The sequence below is a fragment of the Etheostoma spectabile genome, chromosome 22, assembly GCF_008692095.1.
Source record: "Etheostoma spectabile isolate EspeVRDwgs_2016 chromosome 22, UIUC_Espe_1.0, whole genome shotgun sequence".
NCBI classification, from domain to species: domain Eukaryota; kingdom Metazoa; phylum Chordata; class Actinopteri; order Perciformes; family Percidae; genus Etheostoma; species Etheostoma spectabile.
The window spans coordinates 2292802-2316166 of record NC_045754.1 but is presented as its reverse complement, the minus strand read 5'-3'; the positions used below and the strand labels follow the sequence as shown (position 1 = coordinate 2316166).

Sequence of the window (23365 nt, the reverse complement as noted above, 5' to 3'; positions counted from 1 at the left end):
TAAACTGGCAAATGCAACGGTTATTTTCTTTTACAAGCACTGACTCAAGTGAAACTGAGGGGAAACAATGCCAGCCATCATATTCAGTCAGATTTTCCTAATGTTAGACTGAACCTTTTAGTTTCCTTTCTGAAACATTTCCATGACTTTTCTTTATTGGTCTGTAAAGGAGACCTCAGCCGGCTGTTGAAGGTGAACTGCAGTCTGCAGTCAGACATAAATTCTATGATGATCCAATGATGGAAAAATCCCACTACTCACAATCAGCTATTCAAAGTCAAGGTACACTCCAGTGAATTAGCCAGGGAAAGGTGAACGCCACTCACTGCATGATATGGGGCAACATGAAGTCTGTAAGAACTTTACTGTACACATGGGCAGCCCCACCTCGACCATCTCAGGTAACAACACACTTGCCTGCCAGTCTTTCATTAAACTGCTTTTGACACAACGGGCTCAGGTGACACCCTTTTGTAGACGAAGGCATGTACCTCGTATCATTTTTTAAAACCTTTTTCTATGGATGCTGGGTCTTCTGTGATCAGGGCTAATTTCAAACCATGATTCCATTTCCAGTTTAGAGTTACTTTAAAATAGATAATACGCTTAGTGCTTATACATTATGGATGAAACTTGAGTTTTATGTTTTGGCTCCAGGAATTGTCTTAAGAGCAAGTAAGGTGATCTTCTCCTGTAATTGTTCGCCATAGACGGATGTAGAAAGACCCCTAATCACCCTTTTGCATGTCGATACATCCGCCTACACGTTAAGTCCATAATTTCTTACATTACTTTAGGTGCTACAGTTTTTTTCCAGCACTGCAAAAATATATTTTCAAAGTATGGAAGTATGCATTCTGTAAAATATCGGTACGTGGTGCTTACCAGACACGCTGCACTCTGGTACTGACCTGTATGCATTTTTGGTGTCTTGTAAGTTGTCTCAGTGACACACAGACAGAATGTGTGGCCTACGTACAGCTACTGCTATTAATACTTAGCCAATGTTATTGTGATGTGCTCCAAGTGGTCGGCACACTGTAAAAAATGATTTTCTAGTCCAGAGCTAAAAAGTATATACAGGCTTCACCTCTCTAGGGCACCAATGATGAATGATATTTTTTTATCAGTAAACATTGTATCACATAGTCAACATCGTCTTTTATGACTACACATTTTATGTGGCGTTTTTAATGCCAGGGCTTGCCTCCCCGCGTACAGATTTTCCACCAAAACAAGATGTCTCTCGACACAATTTTAGAAGGACGCCGCTGCACCCTGGCCTTAGCGCCCAGCTGCCCAAAAAGACTGATTTGTTTTCAAGAAATAACAACAGCGTGTTTTTTCTTTAACTTGGAGCTTCAATTAGACCTTTTCCAGTGCTAAAACAGAGTGAAATTAGGTCTGGCTATGCCAGACTATGTTGCTTGTGACAGGGGACGGGTTAAGAAAGTTATCCTTCATTCAGTTACCAGCAGAACAAGATACTCACATGTTGGCCTTCACATTTCTGACATCTGATATCCACTAGCACCACAACCAACTGTACCTAGCTGTCTTTTCCTCTTGCCTATACCTAGGGTGGACACAAAAACATGAACACCTACACAGTCTAAGGCAGGTATTAAACATAAAACGAATGCCTGATTTCTGTTGAGAAAGTAACAGAGACAATGATTCAACTCTATTTAATTACAAAAAAATTACAAAAATTGCATGGCTATTGTACTGGAAAGGTATAATATAATCTGTTCATGTTTATGTGTCCAATCCCTGTATGTGCATGTTGATTTGAAAAATTCCTTGCCAGCTCCTGCTGTAATTTTAAAGGTCGGTTTTAACGTGCCTCATTTGGCATTATTTTTGCCCTACAACAGTATTTATTGCAGTAGCAAAGGTAATAAGGCCAAAATGACATTATTTTTGCCCTACAACAGTATTTATTGCAGTAGCAAAGGTAATAAGGCCAAAATGACTCACTGTAAATGCCTTACTTAGCCATACGCATTATGTTGACCAAGAACTGGAAAACCCCAAGACTACCAACAGTAAATATAGAGAACGTCCAGGGGAAAAACATGTTAAGTAGTCTTTTTCCCCCACGTCTGTTCAATGTCTATTCAGTAGCAGGGGTTTTTAGCTGCTGGAAAATTGTTACTGTTATCAGTCTGGCCACATGCTTTGTGTGTCTGAAATAAGAGATAGCAACAGGATTTCAGGTTGACTACAGTTCCACATCCAGTACATCTGGCACATTGATTAGCAGATATTGTGCACAATAATATTATTTAGGGATGACCCAATCAAGTTAGGGCCTGATCTCCATTCGAGCCCTTTAATATTAGGTATCTGCCCATTCTGAGTGCAACAATCTTTAGATTAAGTATCTGACACAGCTGTAGCGTCTAAATGTCACACACCTATCTGATCTGATTGGATCTATCTGATCCAAATACCAAGGGTCCTGGTTCAAAACTATATCAGCTATATAAGCTTAAATTATTGATGGGAATAAAAGTTTTACTGGGGAATGTGACTGAAAGGTGACACAATCATCTAGAAAGAAGACAAATCAATTTGTTGGAACTACAGAAACACTGATCTTTGGCCATTCAGACACCGGATTGACAGAGCAAGTTTCATACGGAATTAAGAATAATTCGCGACATTTGTCATTTTAACAGCCAGGTGTGATGGTCAGTGCCGTGACTTGATGCTAAAAATGAGAAGCTGCTTCTCATTTTTCTCAAAAAAAATACTCAAGCTAGAACTAGACCAAAAAAATTGCTAGGCCTATATTAGCTTATTATAATAGTGTATGTCGGCCAATAAGTAACAAGAAATTGCAGTACAGAAATGCAGTAGGTAATTTGTGTCACCGTTCCATTTAAGAAAGAGCACTGACAAGTTGATTTTTACACTGTCTCGCTATGTATACGGAACAAAATTATAAAACACTAAATAGTAAACTGCACATTTTAGAGTGGCCTTTCATTGTGGCCAGCCTAAGGCACACCTGGGCAATAATCATGCTGTCTAATCAGCATCTTGCTATGCAACACCTGTGAGGTGGATGGATTATCTCGGCAAAGGAGAAGTGCTCACTAACGCAGATTTAGACACATTTGTGACCAATATTTGAGAGAAATAAGCCTTTTGTGTCGTAAAAGTCTTAGGTCTTTGAGTTAGCTCAGGAAAAATGGGGTCAAAAACAAAAGTGCTACGTTTATAATTTTGTCCAGTGTATTTAAAATAAAATCAAAAAAATCCATATTGTTAATATATATATATATATATATATATATATATATATATATAATATATATATATATATATATGTATATATTAAATATTACACACACACACACACACACAAACACACACGCACACACACACACTCACTCACGCACGCACACGCACACACACGTTGGGAAGGGGGTTAAGTAACCCTCCAAATATAGGCTACATTTTGGCCTGTCACTCATTACTCACTCACTGAAGTGTCTGTATACTTTACTGTACTTTATTGTGTGTTACGTTAAACTAGTACAGTGCCTATCAAAATGTGCCTGTTTGGAACTGGCAGGTTACTTGGCCTGTGGTATTACTGCTTGTAGCATTCTCCAGAACTAAATTGTACCCCAAAATTACATACAGAAGGACCCCAAACCACTTAATATGCAACTCCACTGTATAGCCTACAACTGACTCGCAGCGTACTTCTACATCAAAAACGAAGACATTGTACTACTACATTTACCTGACAGAGAAGGTTGCAGGTTTAGAATTGAATCACAAAAAATCCCAATAAAAATGTGGAGTAATCAGATATTAGCCTCATGGACCCATGGTAGTGTGCCACCCACCTGGCCCGTTATGAGAGCCAATCAGCAGTAAGCTGCGTTAACCAATGACCAGAACCGGATCGTGTACAGAGAGAGACGCATTCATCAACCGGGCTCCGGACTGTGTGCGTGTGTGCGTGTGTGTGTGTGTGGGGGGGGGGGGGGGGGAAGAGAGAGAGAGAGACACGGGGTGGAAGAAAAGGTGGAAGGCAATGCAATTAAAGAGTTTTTGTTCAACTATATTTTAGTGTTGTCTTTTCGTCAACGATATTGCATGTTGATTTGGCCACAGTCAGCGTTTTGACGGCAGTGTTGTCTCGTCAATATTATCGTTGACGAATTTAACACTTCAGCAGAGGTGTTCATGAAATGTCCAAACAGGCTTAGTGGCTTGCTAATGTTAAAGTATGGATTTAACTGCGGGGCTATTTTGCCAATGGTAATGGTATTAGTTAGCAGCACACTGCATTAACAGACCCAGCGTGAGTCTGATGAAATCTGCTGTCTTTGTCCAGTCAGCTCCGGGATAGTCTCGCCAGAGATGGTAAAAGTGCTTACTTCCCGTACTCAAGTAGAAGTACAGATACGTGTGTTAAAAAAATACTCTGGTAAAAGTAGAAATTCTGATTTAATTTCTTTACTTAAGTAAAAATGACAAATTACAGGCTTAAAATTCACTTAAAGTATAAAAGTAAAAGTACTGTAGCCTTGTGAATGACAACCATTTTTTATACAAAGCTACCTGGACCCCACACATGTTCCTAGAGAGCACGCTGAGAAAAGCCTTAAATGGATGTCTGCCAATAAGCCTAAAACATCCCATATATGATTATTATGACAAAGACTGGGACTCCAAGTTAATAAGATTCTGACTGAGTAGCAAGATATGAATTCAGTTGTGACTCTTAACTCTTAATCTCCCCCTTAACATTTAAAGTAATATATGTGTGTGTGTTCAAATAAGGCTTCCAGAAAGAAAATAAAGGATAAAATATGAATTACTAGACATTAATTAAGAAGTTCCTCAGCACATTGGCCAAGAGTCCTTCTTGATGCCTACTGTCTCAAACATCTCTCTCACATAAGGACAAGGATGATTGGGAATGTCTTGCTGCTTGTGTGCTGAATCTCTGGGATCTCTGTTTTCTTCATTTTCAATCATGTCGCCATCCTACTACTACGTGCTAACGTTACCACCATCAAGCTGCTATGATTTGCCGTGAGGGAATGCCGCTGAATCTGTTGAGTTGTCTTGTAATGGTGCGTCAAGTGCAACGTCTATTCCCATCCAATTAGATTGAATTCGGTATTGATAGTTGTTGTGCCTGTTTGCATTTTCCAAAACAGAAGGTAAGTTCTCTGAAAACCCTTCTGTTTGACTGGAGAGGGACACACCCCTTCTCCTGAGTGTTGCGTATAAATGCGGAGCAACTGAAACAAACATCCCACCCAGGATTGGCAGGGAAGCCAGCGCAGTGGACTAAGTGGCACCACACAGCAGCAGGAGCACATATTATGGACGGCAGGGCCCCGTTGGTGTCCATGTGCTGACTGCAGGGCTCCAAATAAAGCAGAGGGCAGCACATGATAGCCAAAGGTGCATGCCTATTTAAACATGAATGCACACACACACATATTGCTGTGTAGTGAGGACATTCTGAAGACTCACATTCATTTAACAAACCTAACCCATTTATATAGCACCCTCCTCAAATCATTAACAATATCTATGCTTTATGTCACCTCAGGCTCCATCTGAAAAATATTTTCTTTTTCTTTTTGCAATACATCTGGACCGTGGACGGTAGTAAATCACTACCGTCCACTGTCCAGACATAAAACAATCACAGACCCAAATCTGTATGTCTTAACCTGAAGGAGACCCTAAGACCTTGACACATCTGTCACACTAACAGGCGGTCTAGGTATAACAGAAATTATTACAGTAAAAAAAATGTTTAAAAGGTCTCATGGCATGAAAATGTCACTTTATGAGGTTTTTTAACATTAAAATGTGTTCCCCCTCAGTGGCTTGAAATAGTGATAGGTGTAAACCGAGCCCTGGGTATACTGCTCTGCATTTTAAAAATGAAAGCTCATATGGGCCGATCTGGATTCTTGCTCCTTATGAGGTCATAAGGGGCAAGGTTACCTCCCCTTTCTCTAACAAATGCCACATACTAAGAAAAGCTCATTGTGGGATTGGCTCCAGTGGTCTAGTGGCTGAAATTCTGCACCAAGGCAGAATTTTGGAAAAGAGACTTCAGATACAGTATTAGGGGACCACTAAGGTCTATATAAAAGAGACTTCAGATACAGTATAAGGGGACCACTAAGGTCTATATAAAAGAGACTTCAGATACAGTATTAGGGGACCACTAAGGTCTATCTAAAAGAGACTTCAGATACAGTATTAGGGGACCACTAAGGTCTATATAAAAGAGACTTCAGATACAGTATTAGGGGACCACTAAGGTCTATATAAAAGAGACTTCAGATACAGTATTAGGGGACCACTAAGGTCTATATAAAAGAGACTTCAGATACAGTATTAGGGGACCACCAAGGTCTATATAAAATCATCCAAAGAGCACCATGTCATGGGACCTTTAAACAGTTTTAAATTTTAATAAAATGAACCTACCAAATTAGTATGTGTAAAGCAGAACATAGGCCTAGCTTTTGGATTTGATTGGTTTTGTCCAGCTTTTAAGTAGTTCATCAATGACCCCCAATGTTATAGGGCTACTCTGGCAATTCCACTTCAATAAAGGTGGGGGACTTGCAAGAGACACATCTTTAAAAGTTAAAATCAAAGCAGACATTCCTACTTGCACTCCCTAATATGGTTAAAGCTCCAGAAACTCAGGCACCTACATTTCCCATAATGCAGTTAATAGCACCTTTTCATAAGACCCTTCTTGCCTGTCAAACATCGTTCAAATTCCACACCCCCTGTTAGTAACGCAGGCTGTCTATTTAAAATGTGCAGTCTCCAAGCCCGAGCCATAATAACCCTGATGACATCGCCAGGGTCATTTCCATCTGACAAAGCTTCTCCATAGCAACAGAAGACCAAATTCCACTGTTGAGTTGTACTGGACATGAGAAGCAAACTAACTGCAAAAATCAGGGATAGTCAGTTCAAGTCTTTCTGGATCAGGCATTGCAATTTAATGGTATCCAATAAACAAAGTTGACAAAAAAACAAAAACAGCTGCATCACTGTGTTCATTCACACAAATAATTCATATAAGCATCACTGAATTCATTGAATTTCCCAGTCCAAGATAAGGAAAATCTGATGATAACAGCACTGAGGAGAAGAGGCGTGCATTAGTATGAAGTCTGCTGTGCTACTGTTCTGCAACAAGCCTCAATAGGGTTTCCCAGCCCCAAACATTTGCCAGTGTGTGAACTGCCAGAGCAGTAGACTGACAGTCTGGCTCTTTCGAAGTTTAAATCCAACACCTTTTGGAGACTCTTATCCCTGTAGAAGCTCATTTAAATTTCAGTGCCTGCTTAATCTCTCATAAATCCAAATGTAATCTTAGTCACCCTACGTATCTGAGGCAGGCGGCAGAGTGCATCATCTGCTATTCCCTGAAACCTCTTCATGTGATTTCAACTCTTGACATACTGTATATATATATTCATTACAACACTTGTTAAGACTCGGCTTCACACAGACTGAACATGGAACAAGAATACATTTATACATTTAGGACAAGGCAGTGAAACAAACAGCCACTATGATTCACACAGCTGTCTTTTCTGTAATTGACATTTTTTCATGAACCGCTACTTCCTCTTTACAATATGTTACTTAATCTTCCCTGTTGTGTAACCTCAACGACAAGTGTGACACAGTTTCCCAGTCCAGTTAGACAAAAAGATAACTCTACATTCACATAAGAAAACCTTAGATTGTTTATCAGTGACCTACGAATGTCAAGAAAACCGTCTTTCTGTACGTTTTAGATAACTGGCATCACTCAGTCTGCTTTATCAGGAACCTTTAGGTGCTTCTTTTAACACAATCTACCATTTGATAACACTCTGTCATGAGCCAGAAGAACAATGTTTTCCAACAGCCTATTTGGACGTAGAAGTGGCTCTGTGGTGCTAAAAATAGGGGGTGCCTCTCCAAAGGAAAATGGCTGACCATCCAGTATCTAATCTTAACATTATTGCCACTCATTATCTGCTATGGTTATCAACTTCATCATCCAGGAATTCAATTTAACAGACGCATTCAGTAGCCTATCAGTAACTAGATTACAGCAAAACAATAGGCATCCCCTGCTATGAGTCATGTACTGATTGTAGTACAATGATTGCAGTAGAGGATCTGATCTTCTACAGATTGTGAACACATCTCTTCTTTCAGGTATCTTTCCACAGGCCCTGAAAACTGCAGTAATCAAGCCACTCTTAAAAAAACAACCTAGACAAGTCACTAATGAGCAACTATAGGCCAATATCAAACCTTTCCGTTTTAAGTAAAATCATTGAAAAAGTATCTTTCAACAACTAAACCATTTTTGTCACTAACAACAGTTTTGATACCTTTCAGTCGGGTTTCCGACCACACCACAGCACTGAAACGGCTTTGTCAAAGTCTTTAATGACATCCACCTTAACACAGAAATGGCAAAATTCAATCTTAGTATTACTTGATCTCAGTGCGGCATTTGACAACGGTCGACCACGATATCTACTAGACCGATTGGAAAACGCGTTGGCCTTTCCTGCCAGTACTAAACTGGTTTGAATCCTACCTAAAGAATGGGGATTACTTTGTGTCTATAGGTAATTATCATCTGACGTACAAATATACGTGCGGAGTTCCGCAAGGCTCCATTCTGGGGCCTCTTCTGTTTAACATCTACATGCTTCCACTGGCCGATTAGGAGAAAAACCCAAAAAAATCCATAGTTATGGGGGACGACACACAAATTTACATAACCTTATCGCCAGGGGACTATAGTCCAATCAAAAATGACTAAGTGCTCGAACAATTAAGCTGGATGTGCCGAACTTTCCTGAATTAAATGAGGAAAAAATGAGGTGGTTGTTTTGGAGCAAGAGAGGAAAGATTAAAAATCTGCGCTCAGCTTTAAACAACAATGTTAAAAACAACAGACAAGCCAGAATCTTGGTGTAAGTCCCTGGACTCAGACCTGAACTTTAACAGCCACATTAAGACAATACAAATCAGCCTCCCATCACCTTTAAGAAATTCACGGTTAAAGACTTATGTGGTCACAGGATTTGGAAAACTTGTCCATCCTTTATTTCAGTAACTTGACTACGGGAACGGTCTTTACAGGTCTCCCTAAAAAAAACAATCAGACAGCTGCAGCTGATTCAGAACGCTGCTCTCGAGTCCTCACTAGACCAAGAACTGGATCACATCACTCCAGTTCTGAAGTCTTTACACTGGCTTCCTGTGTCTCAAAGAATTGATTTCAAAGTACTCTTGCTAGTTTATAATCACTTAAGGGTTTTAGGTCCAAAATATATTGCTGATCTGCTACTACACTATGAACCACCCAGACCTCTCAGGTCTCTGGGACAGGTCTGCTTTCTGTCCCCAGAGTCAGAACAAAACAGGGTGAAGCAGCTTTCAGTTTCTATGCTCCTCATATCTGGAATAAACTCCCAGAAACCTGTAGATCCGCTGCTACTCTCAGTTCTTTTAAATCAAGGCTGAAGACCTTTCTATTTGATGCTGCCTTTCTTTAAATGACTAATCTTTCTTTTAAATTTCTTATGCTGCACTGTAAATTTTATTCTTGTGTTTTATGTTTCTCTTTGTTTTTAACTGTCTATTCTGTGGTTTAAACCGGTTTTTAATGCTTGTGATTTTTAACTGTTTTTACTTGTGTTTTATCTGTTTAACTGATTTTTGTGTAAAGCACTTTGAATTGCCTTGTTGCTGAAATGTGCTATACAAATAAAGCTGCCTTGCCTTGCCTTGCCTAGAGGAAGGAACTGAGGAAATTGAAATCCAGGATAACTCACAAAACAAAGGGTCAATCAATAGTCAATAAGATGCTGAAGTGGTCCAGTTTTCATTATCAAGTGATAACACAGTCCAGGTTTCTTTTAATGTCAGCATTTCCCATGAAGAGTAGAGGTTGACCGGTGAACCGATATTTGGCATTTTTTTCATAATCAGCCAATTTTCTTTTAAATTTTTTTTTTATTTATTTATTCATGTTTTGTTCTGTATTCAGGGCAGAAGTGAAGATCCACTAAGACTGTTTGTGTTCAATCATTACATACATTTTCTTCAGCCCTAAATCAAAGAAATGCTGCTGGTTGCTACTGTGTGCACCACTACTATTGTTAAAATTGTTAATTTATTTTTTATGATTTGTGTGATTTGTTTTAGATTTGTTTATGATTTTTTTCATTGAAAAGTTGACTAAACTTATTGTCTTCTTACCCGTTTTATAATTTCATTTTTTTATACATTATATGTACAATATATGTTTTTACATTATACCTTTTTAATTTAAGTATACAAGTGTAGATTGGTGAAGTGTTCAATAAATGTTTAGACAAACTTTGATCCCGTCAAACCCTCCTCCTTATTCTACCACAGTATTACCGCGACTAATTAAAAATGACGGCGTTAGTCTAAGACGGCGTCCCCAAACTGTTGGCTTGTGCCTCCAGCGTTCAGACCGTGAATACCGAACCCTGATACTGTAGCACCTCTCCCTTCTCGTTAGGGAGGAACCCCAAAGGCTGCCAAACTGCAGAAGTCCTGTTCTTCTTCCAGACCAGGTCACGCAGGTGCACAGACTTGCCATCTTTCTATCTCTCTCTCTTTCTCACACAGTTTAAATTTTTCAATTTCATGTTGCTTTATTGGCTTGACAAAACATCCATCTGTGTTGCCAAAGCATAAGAACAAACATACATATAAACAACAACAATGAGCAAATCCATCTGATATAATAATACAAGTAAACAGGATACTTATGATATAATTGTAGATACTGAACTAATAACGTGCATGTCCCTCAAAGTGTACTTTGAAACAATAAAAAAATCATAGAAAAATAAAAATGATAATATATAAAATTCTCTATTTATTTTGCCTTGTATTGTGGCAGGAGAAGACTTATGAAGCTGCTAGGCATGCTGTGTTTTTGTCTTCCTCTAATAAAAAAGGAAGCTGTTTGTCCCCTCTCTCTCTCTCTCTCTCTCTCTCTCTCTCTCTCTCGATGACAACCACACATACACATTTTTAGGCATTAAATAAAAGATATTTAATACTTAATCCTCGCCTCCTATATAAGTGCATTGCATTTTTTTAATGACGGTATTGACACTGATACCGTTGCTATTTTGAAGACCCCGCGGTATACCCGATTACCGCCCTACCCTGATGTCGAAAGATCGGCATCGGTCCACCTATAGAACGAGTTGCTGACAAGCTTGAAACAGTCCTCCACCTGGCTTCCACCATCTGTTGAGTATCAACCTTACTGTCCAACATCCAAATCTTCCTAACTTTAACAGTTTAACCAGGACTAAAATGTGTTCAAATAAGTTCAGGTTCAAGTGCAAGGAGAGGATGGTTTCAATTTCACTTTTCTCTGTTCAGTCTATTAAATGTCAAAATGTAGTCAAATATCCAACACAACTTCCCAGTGACAGCTTCAACAGTCCAAAACCCAAAGATAAAAATATCAAAAAGAGCAAATGATCATCGTTTGAAAGGGATATGGTGTCTTCTGCTTCAGTATAGTCCGGATAGGGTGGGCCAAAATTCCCGGCAGGTATGAATTAGCTTAACTTAGCCTAATTAACTAACTATTAACAAAAACAAATAATACCATGACACCATTATTCTAATCATATGACAAAGCCACATTCTTTCATTGTGCCTCCACCTACTTAAGTTTGTGTCCACAGAACGGATATGTAACATGTACTCCGAAGATTATTGTTGCTTTGTTCCAACCACTTGTCAATCGACTCATCTGTAGTACGCTAAAAACATTAATGCGAATAAAGCTGGTGAAAGTGTGTTTCCATCCCACGGCTTTAAAGCAAATTAAAACCTGTGTGTAATGACGTCACATGCTGTTTTGAAATCAAATTTGTATGTCGTATTGATTTTAGACATTTTAAGGTTTTTCCATTCATGTATCGCACCGTTTACCAACAAATGATCAATATTGCTAAGTTGTAACAGTGCCAATATGTGCCAGCTGATAGCGACCTATTAAGCTATAATAAGACGAGGCCATTTCAGTGGTGAGTTCTTAGTAAATTATGGCATTTCTTAGGTTTTTGAAATCTCAATAACCAATATATTTTGCTGGTGAATTAAATTTAAAAAGTCTCTCGTCTTCTTGTTCGTCCACTTATATCTGTCCTTGTTGACATCCGCCATGTCTGGAAAGACAGTCTAAATTACCTAAAACTTCCTCGGCTTTGTTTAACGGTGGGTTGCAACCATAACAAGACCTCAAACGTAATCGCAATTCATCATTTTTTTCGGCAAATAACTTTTCCATCAGCATTTATCCCATAAGATCTTTACCAATTAAGGGAAAAAATCCGTTGATGTTGAGTGTACAAACTTTGTGTCGATATTCATGAAATTCAATCGAATTTTACTGTTTCCATAAGGCATTTTTCACTTAATATAACTTAATTTGCATACAAACGTGTGGGTGGAAACATACTGTTTGCTGATGACGGCTCACAAACAATATTCTCTGTCATTGTGTAGCTGAGAGAAATGCAAAGCGAAGGCCATAACCAGCCCGAGCAGTGCAGACACAAGCTGCTCCCAGTGCGTGGTGCACGTGCACACCCACCTTCTTCTAAGTAACTTAATCTGATTTAGAGTTAAATTCAATCCATGAATTAAAGCTGAATAGGCCAACCTCTCCTTGTATCATAGAGGAGGAAATCATGTGGATATGATTCTTCTACTCTCAGGTGGAAGTATTGATTTGATTTAAAACATTTCTACACTCTAAATTAAGATAAGGTCGAGATTACACCAGCGTTAATGCCCATGCTGGATATTACACTGCATATACAAGCAGGGTCAAAATTATTTCCTTAACCCTAAAATCACAAGTCATGGAGGTCTGTATTTAAGGCTTTTAAGGCTGCACAATATGACCTAAAATCCAAATTACAATTAATTGCACATTGTACCTCGCTAACGACAAATGATCAATAATTAATCACGTTGTTCTAAAATCATCGATTCTGAAAATAAAATGTTCCCAGACAACGGACGCTGCACGTTGGGCACAAGTTGCTCAGCTGACTCGGTGTTTGAGTTATCCTCCATTATGCTTTCCACGCAGAAGTCACGTGACTACACACGTAAGAAAGTAGCCCTATCAACAGGAATAAACTCAAAATTATCGTTACTAAACAGCTTCAGAACTTTTATGTCAATAAATGTCCGATTACTCATCCAGCCCTAGTACTTTACATGTCACACAAACAGAGGCATTAAAATATAATCTGTATTTCGTGTAGCCTAATGTCAAATATTGTTCTGAGTCTTTACGAAACATGGAAAACATTAGTACTCTTACAGGACTCTAAATCCCAATCACTGTATCTTGTGAGACACCCTGATACAACGCCCTGTTCTGTTGCCCTGATTAAGCAGCAGTACAACATGATCACCAGAGGGATCTTTCTCATTTTCCCATGCAGATTTTTTTATTGCTCAAACCCTCTGTTTGTTTTGTGATATAAAAGTCTTCCTTTTTATTACAATTGGTATCATTATTATTATTGTGACATTTAAAGGCGAGTGTGAAGAAGTGGCCCATGTTCATCAAAGCAAACAATATTCAAATGTGTTCTAAAAAAGACGATTCTATATATTCTAAAAAGAGACCTATTTCAGCAGCTCAGTACAATTTAACTAAACAGTTGACGACCAACAATCATTACACAACAACAGATGTGCGCACACTTAGCCATCAGCACACTGGAAGTCAGCATGCTTGCTTGTCTTGTGTGCCAGGCAATTATTCCAGCACCTTCTAGCCCTCAGCATGTTGCTATAGGAGCACCTTGTTTGTGAGCAACTGGTCAAACAAGAATTGAGAATGAAGACTGCAGCCAAATTATGGTTCAGAGCACAAGATATATTCAATATGCTAAATAAAAAAAGATGAAATGGAAATATCTCGTCATATATCAAGTTAAAATTTCCTTTAGAAATAAAACCCCCTGTTGAGCTAATAATAGGTTACCATTCAGAATGACAAGGTGAAAAAGGCACACCTTTTTTTCTTTTTTTCCCCCTTTTTCAATCCAACCTTTATTTAGCAAATCCAGCCCATTACAATCTTCATTTAAAGATTAATACATGCATTACCAAATACAGACTAATATCCGACTATAACAGAGAGACAACTGAATTATAAAAAACTTGATTAAAATAAATAATAAATAAACAAATAGTGGTCTAGTCCACAACGAATACTTGGTTGTAGGCTATGATCTGTAACACATCCACTGCTCGTTTAGTTTATATACATTTCAAAAGATTTCTTATAACTACGTAACTCATTCATGAACACACAACATGTCCACAGGCACAACTAACTTTTAAACCTACCTCAAGTTTCTTTTGTGTTCAATTTTGGAACACTCAAATTGGTAATCTACATTTAAAAAAAAAAAAAGAAGTACAACAAGTGCTAAACCTCTACTCACGCTTCTGATAAGAAGAAGAGAAAGGAAATGGACAGGGAGTTCAACATAGGCAGCTCATTTAGGCGAAGCAACATTTGAGCTGAGTCGGTTATCTTCTCAGTGGACCGTTCGGTGACAAATGACATTTTCACAATAACCTAACCAAATAATGTTTAAAGCAGTGTTCAAAACGTGTCGTGGCTCTTTTAACGCTAGGTGTAACGTTATCTTTTCTGTTGCCACAGCTTCGGTTTTTTCGGGTAGCCTACTGACGCCCCCCCCCCGGCTTTATTAGCCTACATAACCGGGAGGACCAACAGCCAGACAACAAGTGAAATGTGACGGCTAAAGTTAATCCTCTGTTAGACAGATGAGATAAGAAGTGGAACACGGAGTTTGTGACGGCTAGCTGTCTTACTTACCGTACTTGTTGGGCTCCCTGTTGTACTCTAAGATAGGCACCACAGCGTTGGGGTCCTGCGGCTCGAACACGCTGTCCTCCCCCGCCTCTTTTTCTCCCACGGTTCCACCGCCGCTGCTGCTGCTGCTGCCGCCGCCGCCGCCGGTGTCTGGTGCCGGGTCAGCGACAACCGCGTCCAAGTGCTCCCCCTCCCTGGCGACCCCAACTCCTCCGTCAACGGGGACTACCACAAATCTTTCGCCCATGTCCGTCTTCTCCCCTCTTGTCGCACTTTTAATGGAGGAAAAACACCCTGCGGCTTACCTCTGCGGTTCAGTGGGAGCGAACACACTGGACAGCTACAACAGTACACAAACACACGCAGACGCTCACGGGCTGATCAGAGGATTGATTACAGTATAGACGTTCCCGCCCTCGACCGTCCGTCATTGGTTGAAAGAGCCACAGAGCACTGTCAATCACCCCCAGAACCAAATCAGAGCACTTGAAATGTGTCATTGTGGGGAGTTTGCCACAACTTCATGATTTATGATAATGTCATACCGGCAGAAATGATTTTTTGTTCGTGTGTTTTGGAGTAAATCTCTAAACACAAAACATAAAAAATTATATATGAAATTCAGTTTTGCTTCATGCCTTTGAAATAAAGGCAGGACAACTAGCAACCCCTTAAAATACATTAACATGTGCATGTCACACCAAACTTATTACAGGCTTCTTTAATGGTGTCAAAATGATGGGGTAATTATCACTCCCTCTGCATATCCTCCACTATCAATAGCCTGCCACGGAAACTCATTAAAGCATTCTAATTTAAAAATCAGTGATGCCATAACAACTTTGGTATGTTACAGCTTGGAATAAAGTGCTTGTCAATAACTCGGTATAGGATGACCTCTCATGTTTCCAGGCTTATTTTACTGCAGTCTAGACTGAGAATTAGCTCTTAAAACTGACCCAAAGAATAACATTTGTTTCAGTATTTTACCGGTTGACACATTTAAAAGCATAGGGCACTTCATTAAATATTCTTCCAATTACTGAGATACACAACAGCAACATATCTCTTGTATTTAAGCTTTTCTTTCACAATATCTGCTTCGAAATTGGATGCTTTTAATCAAGTTTCTATCCCTATTGGTTTCATTAAAAAAGCATCTAGTGCTGGAAATCCCAAAACAAGATCACCACCCCAATTTAATTTATTGTTCCTTGGGAAAAGACCCATCTGTTCGTCAAATTCAAGGCAAATTTGTACTCTAATACAAACAAAGTACGAGGGTAAAACCAGTGTCCTTTACAGAAATTACTTAAGCAGCTGCCTTGTAAAAAAGCAACAGGTTGTCAACTTGTTTCACTGAATGTAAATGTGCTGTATTTATATAGCGCTTTTCCAGTCTTAACAACTGCTCAAAGCGCTTTTACATCATACAGGAAACATTCACCGTTCACACACATTCATACACTGTGGCTGGGGCTGCCGTACAAGGTGCCACCTGCTCATCAGATAAACACTCACACACATTCACACTCCGATGCGCAGCACCGGGGTTCAGTGTCTTGCCCAAGGACACTTCGACAATGACTGCAGGGGCGGGGATCGAACCACCAACCTTCCAATTGGCAGGCAACCGCTCTACCACTGAGCCACAGCCGCCCCGGAACCTGAACAACTGGAACCTGCCATAACAGAATAGTTCATGAAGCATGGAAGTGATCCGACTGAAGACCTATTACGGTTGTGATTTCTGTAAGAAAACCCTTTCATTGGTATCATGGTAAACTAAATAATTGATTTAGCACAAAGCCTTTTTTAGACAGAACTTCAATTTGTTTTTCATACAGTAAAACAGCATATGCTGATGCAACTCACTCGTGGTTGGGATCGATCAATAAATGATTGAATGAACACAGAAGAAGTGAGAAGTCGTACACTGAAAGATTACGACATGGACCCCCTGGAATATAAAGGCCCAGACACACCAAACCGACATCAACATGCTGACTGATCCGTCGCCTCACGTCGCCTGTGACGTTGCTCTTGAACACACCTCATAGACTACAGCCAACCAGTGGTGGAGGCAGACATTGTATTTTAGTGGCCGGTGAGTGGGCCATCTTTTCCCAGAAAAAAAAAAAAGTAGAAAAAAGGACAAACCTAGACAAACAGAAAAAAAAGGTGAAGATTTATATAATTTTGACCTTGTTGCCGCTGGCCTTTATTTTTTTTTTAATTTTGGGGGGGAATTGATTTTTAGGCCTTTATATTCACCGGACAGATGAAGGAATGAGAGGAGGAATGACATGCAGCAGAGGGCGGCAGGTTGGAGTTGAACCCGCGACTGCTGCGTCAAGGAGAAAACCTCCACATATGGGCGCTTCCTCTACCAACAGAACTAACCCGGCCATGCCGCTGACCTTCTAAGGCAGAAACAAAGCCAGAAGCAACGATGCAGTACACCTACGCCGCGCTTTACCTCTGTGCTTGCTATATGTTATGCGCCGTACCTCGTGGTTTTACAGCGTAGACGGAAATTACAGTTCTAACATATCCCTTGTGCATTTGTTACCTCCATGCGTAACAGTAAAATTAAATCTAAAATTGAAAATACCCACTTGAGCATTGTTTGAATTAGGAAAGATATTCCAGTAGCCCGCACAGCGTATCAGGTGCGTGGCAGTGACAACAAGAAAAAAAAACAAATACCCTGTCAATCTCAGATATGTCTTATTTCACGAACGCGTTGCAGCTAGAAGTTGCCATTAGTGTTCATGTCTTAATTAGTCTTCTAATTAAATAAGAAGATTCCATATCGGTGAGTGCGGGAGTTTTTGTTTTCTTTGAATTAAGAAACAACAACACACTAAAAAAAATGCAAATGGACTGTTAGCTTTGCTGGGTAAACGTCTGTTTAGCCATTGCTGTGGCGGTAACGTCACATTGGCTGAGCAGCCAGCTAGCTAGACTTTGTCAGCTGGTGTGAGCTCAACCAGCTTCAGCTTAACACCAACAAGACTTAGGAGATGATTGTCAACTTTAGGAGGAAAACATCCCATTTCTCACCAGTGAGCATCCGGGGATCGGACATTGATGCAGTGTAGAGCTACAGATTCCTGGGTGTTCACCTAAACAATGAACTGAATAACTGATTGGACTGATAACACCAATGCACTCTACAAGAAGGGCCAGAGTCGCCTCCATCTGCTGAGGAGACTCAGGTTCTTCGGCGTGTGCAGGACTCTCCTCAGGGCTTTTTATGATTCTGTGGTGGCCTCTGCCATCCGTTATGCTGTGGTCTGCTGGAGGGGGGGCAGCTCGGACAGGGACAGGAGCAGACTAAAGAGACTGATCAGGAGAGCGAGCTCTGTCCTGGACTGTCCTCTGGACCCCATAGAGAAAGTAGGGGAGAGGAGGATGTTAGCTAAGATGACATCCATCATGGACAACACCTCCCACCCCCTGCACAACACCGTGGGGTCCCTGAGGTGCTCCTTCAGCAGCAGACTGATACACCCCCGGTGTGAGAAGGAGAGGTACCGCAGGTCCTTCATCCCGGCCTCTGTCAGACTCTACAACACCTGCACTACATGATAATGTTGGAGTTTCTGTTCCTGTGTTTCATTTACTCCACACACTCTGGATATCTTTACTATCTATATTTATATATTTTTTCAGTTACAAGTACTTACTTTTTCAATATTATTTATGGTTACCTACTTTGCTAAACTATTTTAATTACATATTTAATTTAATTTAACGTCACGTGATCTTACTTACACTGCAATATTGTTTTTCTGTACCATTGCAACCGCACTTTACGAAACCTTTTATTTAATGTCACTTTTTTAGCCATGCCTTCTGCTCACTGTCTGCTGTTTGCTTGTTGTGTGTTTACCTGTGTATTTGTTTGTTTTTGCTCTTATTGTAGAAAATGCTGCTGCTGTAATAATGAAATTCCCCGCTGTTGGATGAATAAAGTATGATCTAATCTAATCTAATCTAATCTAAGATAGCTGGCTCTAGGCTGCTCAGAGAATCTGCCTGTCAAAACCATATTAACCAATTACATTTCAGAAAACAACCATACGACGATATGGGGCAATTGTTCCCAAGGGGGTCAGCCTGTCCTCTCTAAGCATAGCTCCCATGGCGCCATTTTAATGCTGCAAAGCCATCACCCGCCATTAGCATCCCATTGACTGCCATTCATTTTGGCATCACTTTGACAGCGAATAACTTTACATCTGAAGCGTTTCAAGACTCTATCCGTCCATTGTTTGTTTTTTTGTGATCAAATTTTTATTTTTATATTCAGAAAAAAAAAGTAAACATAACATTCACAAACATTTACAAACAACACACTGGGACACGCCCAGGGCCACAAAATCACAGAGAGGAAAAGCTGGAGGGAGGGCGACAAAACAACACATGCAGAAACAGACACACAAACAGACGCACACACTCTATATGTCAATTGTTTATTTCTAAAGTAACACGACAATGTATAAAAGGCTCCATTACCTTGTATTACCTTGTAGCTCACGTTATGGCTCCGTAGCAGACGTTTTTTGTAAAAATAGGCTAACGATTGTGTCATAACCACGCAACTTACCGTCGCGCAGTAGAGGAATCACCGTATAGTACAGGGTAAGCTCACAGACAGTTTGGATTTCCATTAGCTGTTTAGGTTTAATTACTAATGTTAACTAGCATGTTAGTTAGCAGTAATTAGCCTGTACCTACGTTATCTCCTAACATATACCTACCTCTCCGTCTCTGCTGATTGGGAATGATAGAGATTTCTCTTGCACAGCTACCAGAAGACTTACAACTTTCAGACAGGTTGCTCACGTCACATTTACGTCGTCAAGCTCAGTTGGAGGCTGCGCAGTAATGCTCAGCCATCACCGGAAAAGTGCTTCTAACAGACTTCACTGGTCTCCGTCCAGAACAACAGGATCTGTTGGTCCATTTCTTTAAGTGTCTATGGTCAATGGTTCCTGCCAGAGTGATTTCCTCTATCTGTGTCACATGGGTCTGCCACTGCCACGCCTCTTTAGAAAACTAGCGGCAGTGTATTGATTCCAATGGGAGATATAAACGTGAACACAGAGTCTGAGCGATTCCCCACCCCCCCCCCCCCCCCCCCCCCCCCCCCCATAGTCACCGAGGTAAATACTGGAGCCATTCTTCACAAGTCACATACAGTATCTCCAGAACATTCTGCCACTAAAATGGCATCTTTCAAATGGACACATCAGGAGAAAATTAACTTTGTGTAAGACCAGTTTTTATCTCGGCAACAAACTCTTGCGAGCAACACAGAGAAGCTAACATCAAGTAACGTTTGTGAACGCACTAACCTAAAATATTCTCCTTGATACTAACTACTGTATGTCTTTTAGCTGTGTAAATATCAAATGAAAGGAAAAGAAAACATAAATAGATAATACAAATTATAGTATTTATGCTTTTCATCGATCTACACGATGTTTACTATACCTTTAAAAAAGGCCACGCCCATTTAGGAGACAGGGAGAGTATACCGCTTGGAGGCTTCACACATTAGTATCCCTAGCTAACGTAGCAGTAAATGCGAGCTTATGTCTAAACCAGAGAACGTCGGTCGCCGTTTTGAAAGTAGAGGTCGCAATTTTACACACGTCTTTTGTTATGTTTCTAGTTTAATATGTCTAGGCACTAAAACAACTCATTTAAGTGTAAAAAAAGATTTTGCTTTGCGTTAAAATCAGACGTTAATTCACGTCACAAAGGTTAGCAAACAAAAACACAAACAGTTCCGAACAGTTTTCAGTGTTTTCTCCAACTCTAGATTGTCCCTAGAGTTACTGCAGGGGGGGGCCACTAAATTATTATTATTTGTATTCAGTATTATTATTGTTATTATTTTAATAGCATTGCAGCCTTGGGACTCTCTGATCACTGTCTGGTCCATCTTGTCCCGACATACAGGCTGAAACTATAATCTGTTAAACCTGTTGTAAAGAGTGTGAAAAGATGGACCAACGAGTCAAAGCTGGATTTACAGGCCTGCTTTGACTGTACTGATTGGAGTGTTTTAAGGCTGCAGCCACTGATCTGGACGAACTAACTGATACTGTGACATCTTACATCAGTTTTTGTGAGGATATGTGTGTGCCGACTAAAACCTGCACATACAACAACCAAAAACCCTGGTTCACAGCATGACTCAGGCAGCTCCGTCAGTCAAAAGAAGAGGCCTTCAGAAGTGGGGACAGAGTCCTGTATAACCAGGCCAGGAACACACTGACCAAAGAGATCAAAGCAGCTAACGAGATGAACAGCTTTTACTGTAGGTTTGAAAAGCCCACAGTCACACCCCTCCCCCACACCAACTCAACAACTCATACTTCAGTCAGTCACCTTCCCCCACCTGTACGCTGTCACCTCCCCCCCTCTGACCCCTCACCTGCACTCACGATCTGTGAAGTGGACATGCGCCAGCTCTTCCAGAAGCAGAAGACCAGAAGGGCTCCTGGCCCAGCCTCCACCTGTCAATGGATCACAAACTTCCTGACTGACAGGAGTCAGCAGGTGAGGCTGGGGAAAATCACATCCAGCCCACGGACTATCAGCACTGTCGCCCCCCAGGGGTGTGTGCTCTCCCCACTGCTTTTCTCCCTCTACACCAATGACTGCACCTCAGGAGACCCATCCGTTTAACTCCTGAAGTTCGCTGACGACATAACGGTCATCGGCCTCATCCGGGACGGTGATGAGTCGGCCTACAGACGGGAGGTGGACCAGCTGGCTCTCTGGTGCAGTCAGAACAACCTTGAGCTCAACACGCTCAAAACTGTGGAGATGATCGTGGACTTCAGGAAGAGAACCCCCACTCTTCCCCCCATCACCGTACTCAACAGCCCTGTGTCTGCTGTGGAATCCTTCAGGTTTCTGGGATCCACTATATCCCAGGACCTGAAGTGGGAGCCCAATACAGACACCATCATCAAAAAGGCTGCTGGTCCACTTCTACACAGCCATCATCCAGTCTGTCCTCTGCAAGTCCATCACTGTCTGGTTTGGATCTGCCACCAAAAAGGACCGGAGCAGACTACAACGGACAGTTAGGACTGCAGAGAAGATCATCAGTGCCAACCTGCCCTCCGTTTATGGATTATATACTCTTCCAGAGTCTGCAGACCAATCTCACCCCGGACACAACTTGTTTCAGCTTCTCCCCTCTGGTAGGCGCTACAGAGCACTGTACGCCAAAACCAACTGACTCAGGAACAGTTTCTACCCACAAGCCATCTCTCAGATGAACAGCTGACTTCTTACCCACAATGTCAGGTTCAATTCTGGTCAGTAACCTGTAATAATAATAATAATAATAATACATTTTATTAACAGCGCCTTTCTAACACTCAAGGACGCTTTACAGAGAAAAAAAGACAGATATAGGGAACATAAAAGTGTAAGTAGTAAAAACAAAACAGATAACAAAAAACAAAACAAACAACAAACAAAACAAAAAAAAACGGGAAACCAGTGTTTTACAGTAACCGAGCGGGAACAGATGGGTTTTTAGTCTAGTTTTGAACGAGGGAGAGAGTTGATGTTGCGGAGGTGGGGGTGGGAGGATTTTCCAGAGCTGGGGAGCAGAGCGGCTAAAGGGCTCGGTCCCCACGGTGATGAGTCGCCATGGGGGACAGTGAGGTGAGGGAGGATAAAAATCGAGGAGGGGGAGGGGCCGGCAATGTGTAGGAGTTCTGATAGATATGGAGGGGCAAGGTTTGGATGGCTTGAAAGATGGAGAAGGATTTAAATGTTTATTCGAATTGAACCGGAGCCAATGGAGCTGCTGAAGAACCGGGGGTTATATGATGAAATGAGGGGGTTCTGGTGATGACACGAGCTGCTGAGTTCTGAAGAATTGAAGTTTAGGGAGGATTTTGAGGAAGGCCAAAAGGAGAGATTTACAGTAGTCAAGGCGGGAGGTGACGAGGCTGTGGATAAGGTGGGGGCGTGTGAGTGGTAAGGGACGGACGGAGCGGTTTATGTTGCGTAGGTGGAAGTATGCAGACCGGCAGATATTATTTATTTTGTGACTGAAGGGGGGGAGGATCGGGATGACGCCCAGACTCTTGACCTGAGGGAAGGGGAGACCAAGGAGTTGTCGTTTTGGAAAGAGAAACTATTGATTTGGATGGGGGTGGACTTGGGGGCTACGAGGAGGATTTTGGGTTTTTAAATCACCGTTTAGTTTAAAGGAATTTTGCGGTGAACGTCTTTTATTTAAAGAAAGCATTAGAAAGGGGACAAGGGGGGGGGGCGAGGAGGTGGGTTTGCGGATAAATATAGCTGGTTTGTCTGCGTAACAAGAAAATGAATGTTGATTTGCGGAAG

The 23365-nt window shown here is 40.9% G+C and overlaps 1 protein-coding gene across 4 annotated transcripts in view; it reads right to left on the bottom strand.

The window, feature by feature from the left end:
- Positions 1 to 15327, bottom strand: part of slc12a7b (solute carrier family 12 member 7b) — a 90224-nt gene extending 74897 nt beyond the window's left edge. For 3 of the 4 annotated variants that reach the window (XM_032503362.1, XM_032503364.1, XM_032503367.1), the window contains exon 1: positions 14975 to 15327. In XM_032503362.1, coding sequence (XP_032359253.1) covers positions 14975 to 15218 — 244 coding nt within the window. In that variant the 5' untranslated portion in view covers positions 15219 to 15327. The remainder of the gene's footprint in view (positions 1 to 14974) is intronic. The other variant, XM_032503365.1, reaches the window with a different exon arrangement.
- Between the last annotated feature and the right edge of the window lie 8038 nt (positions 15328 to 23365).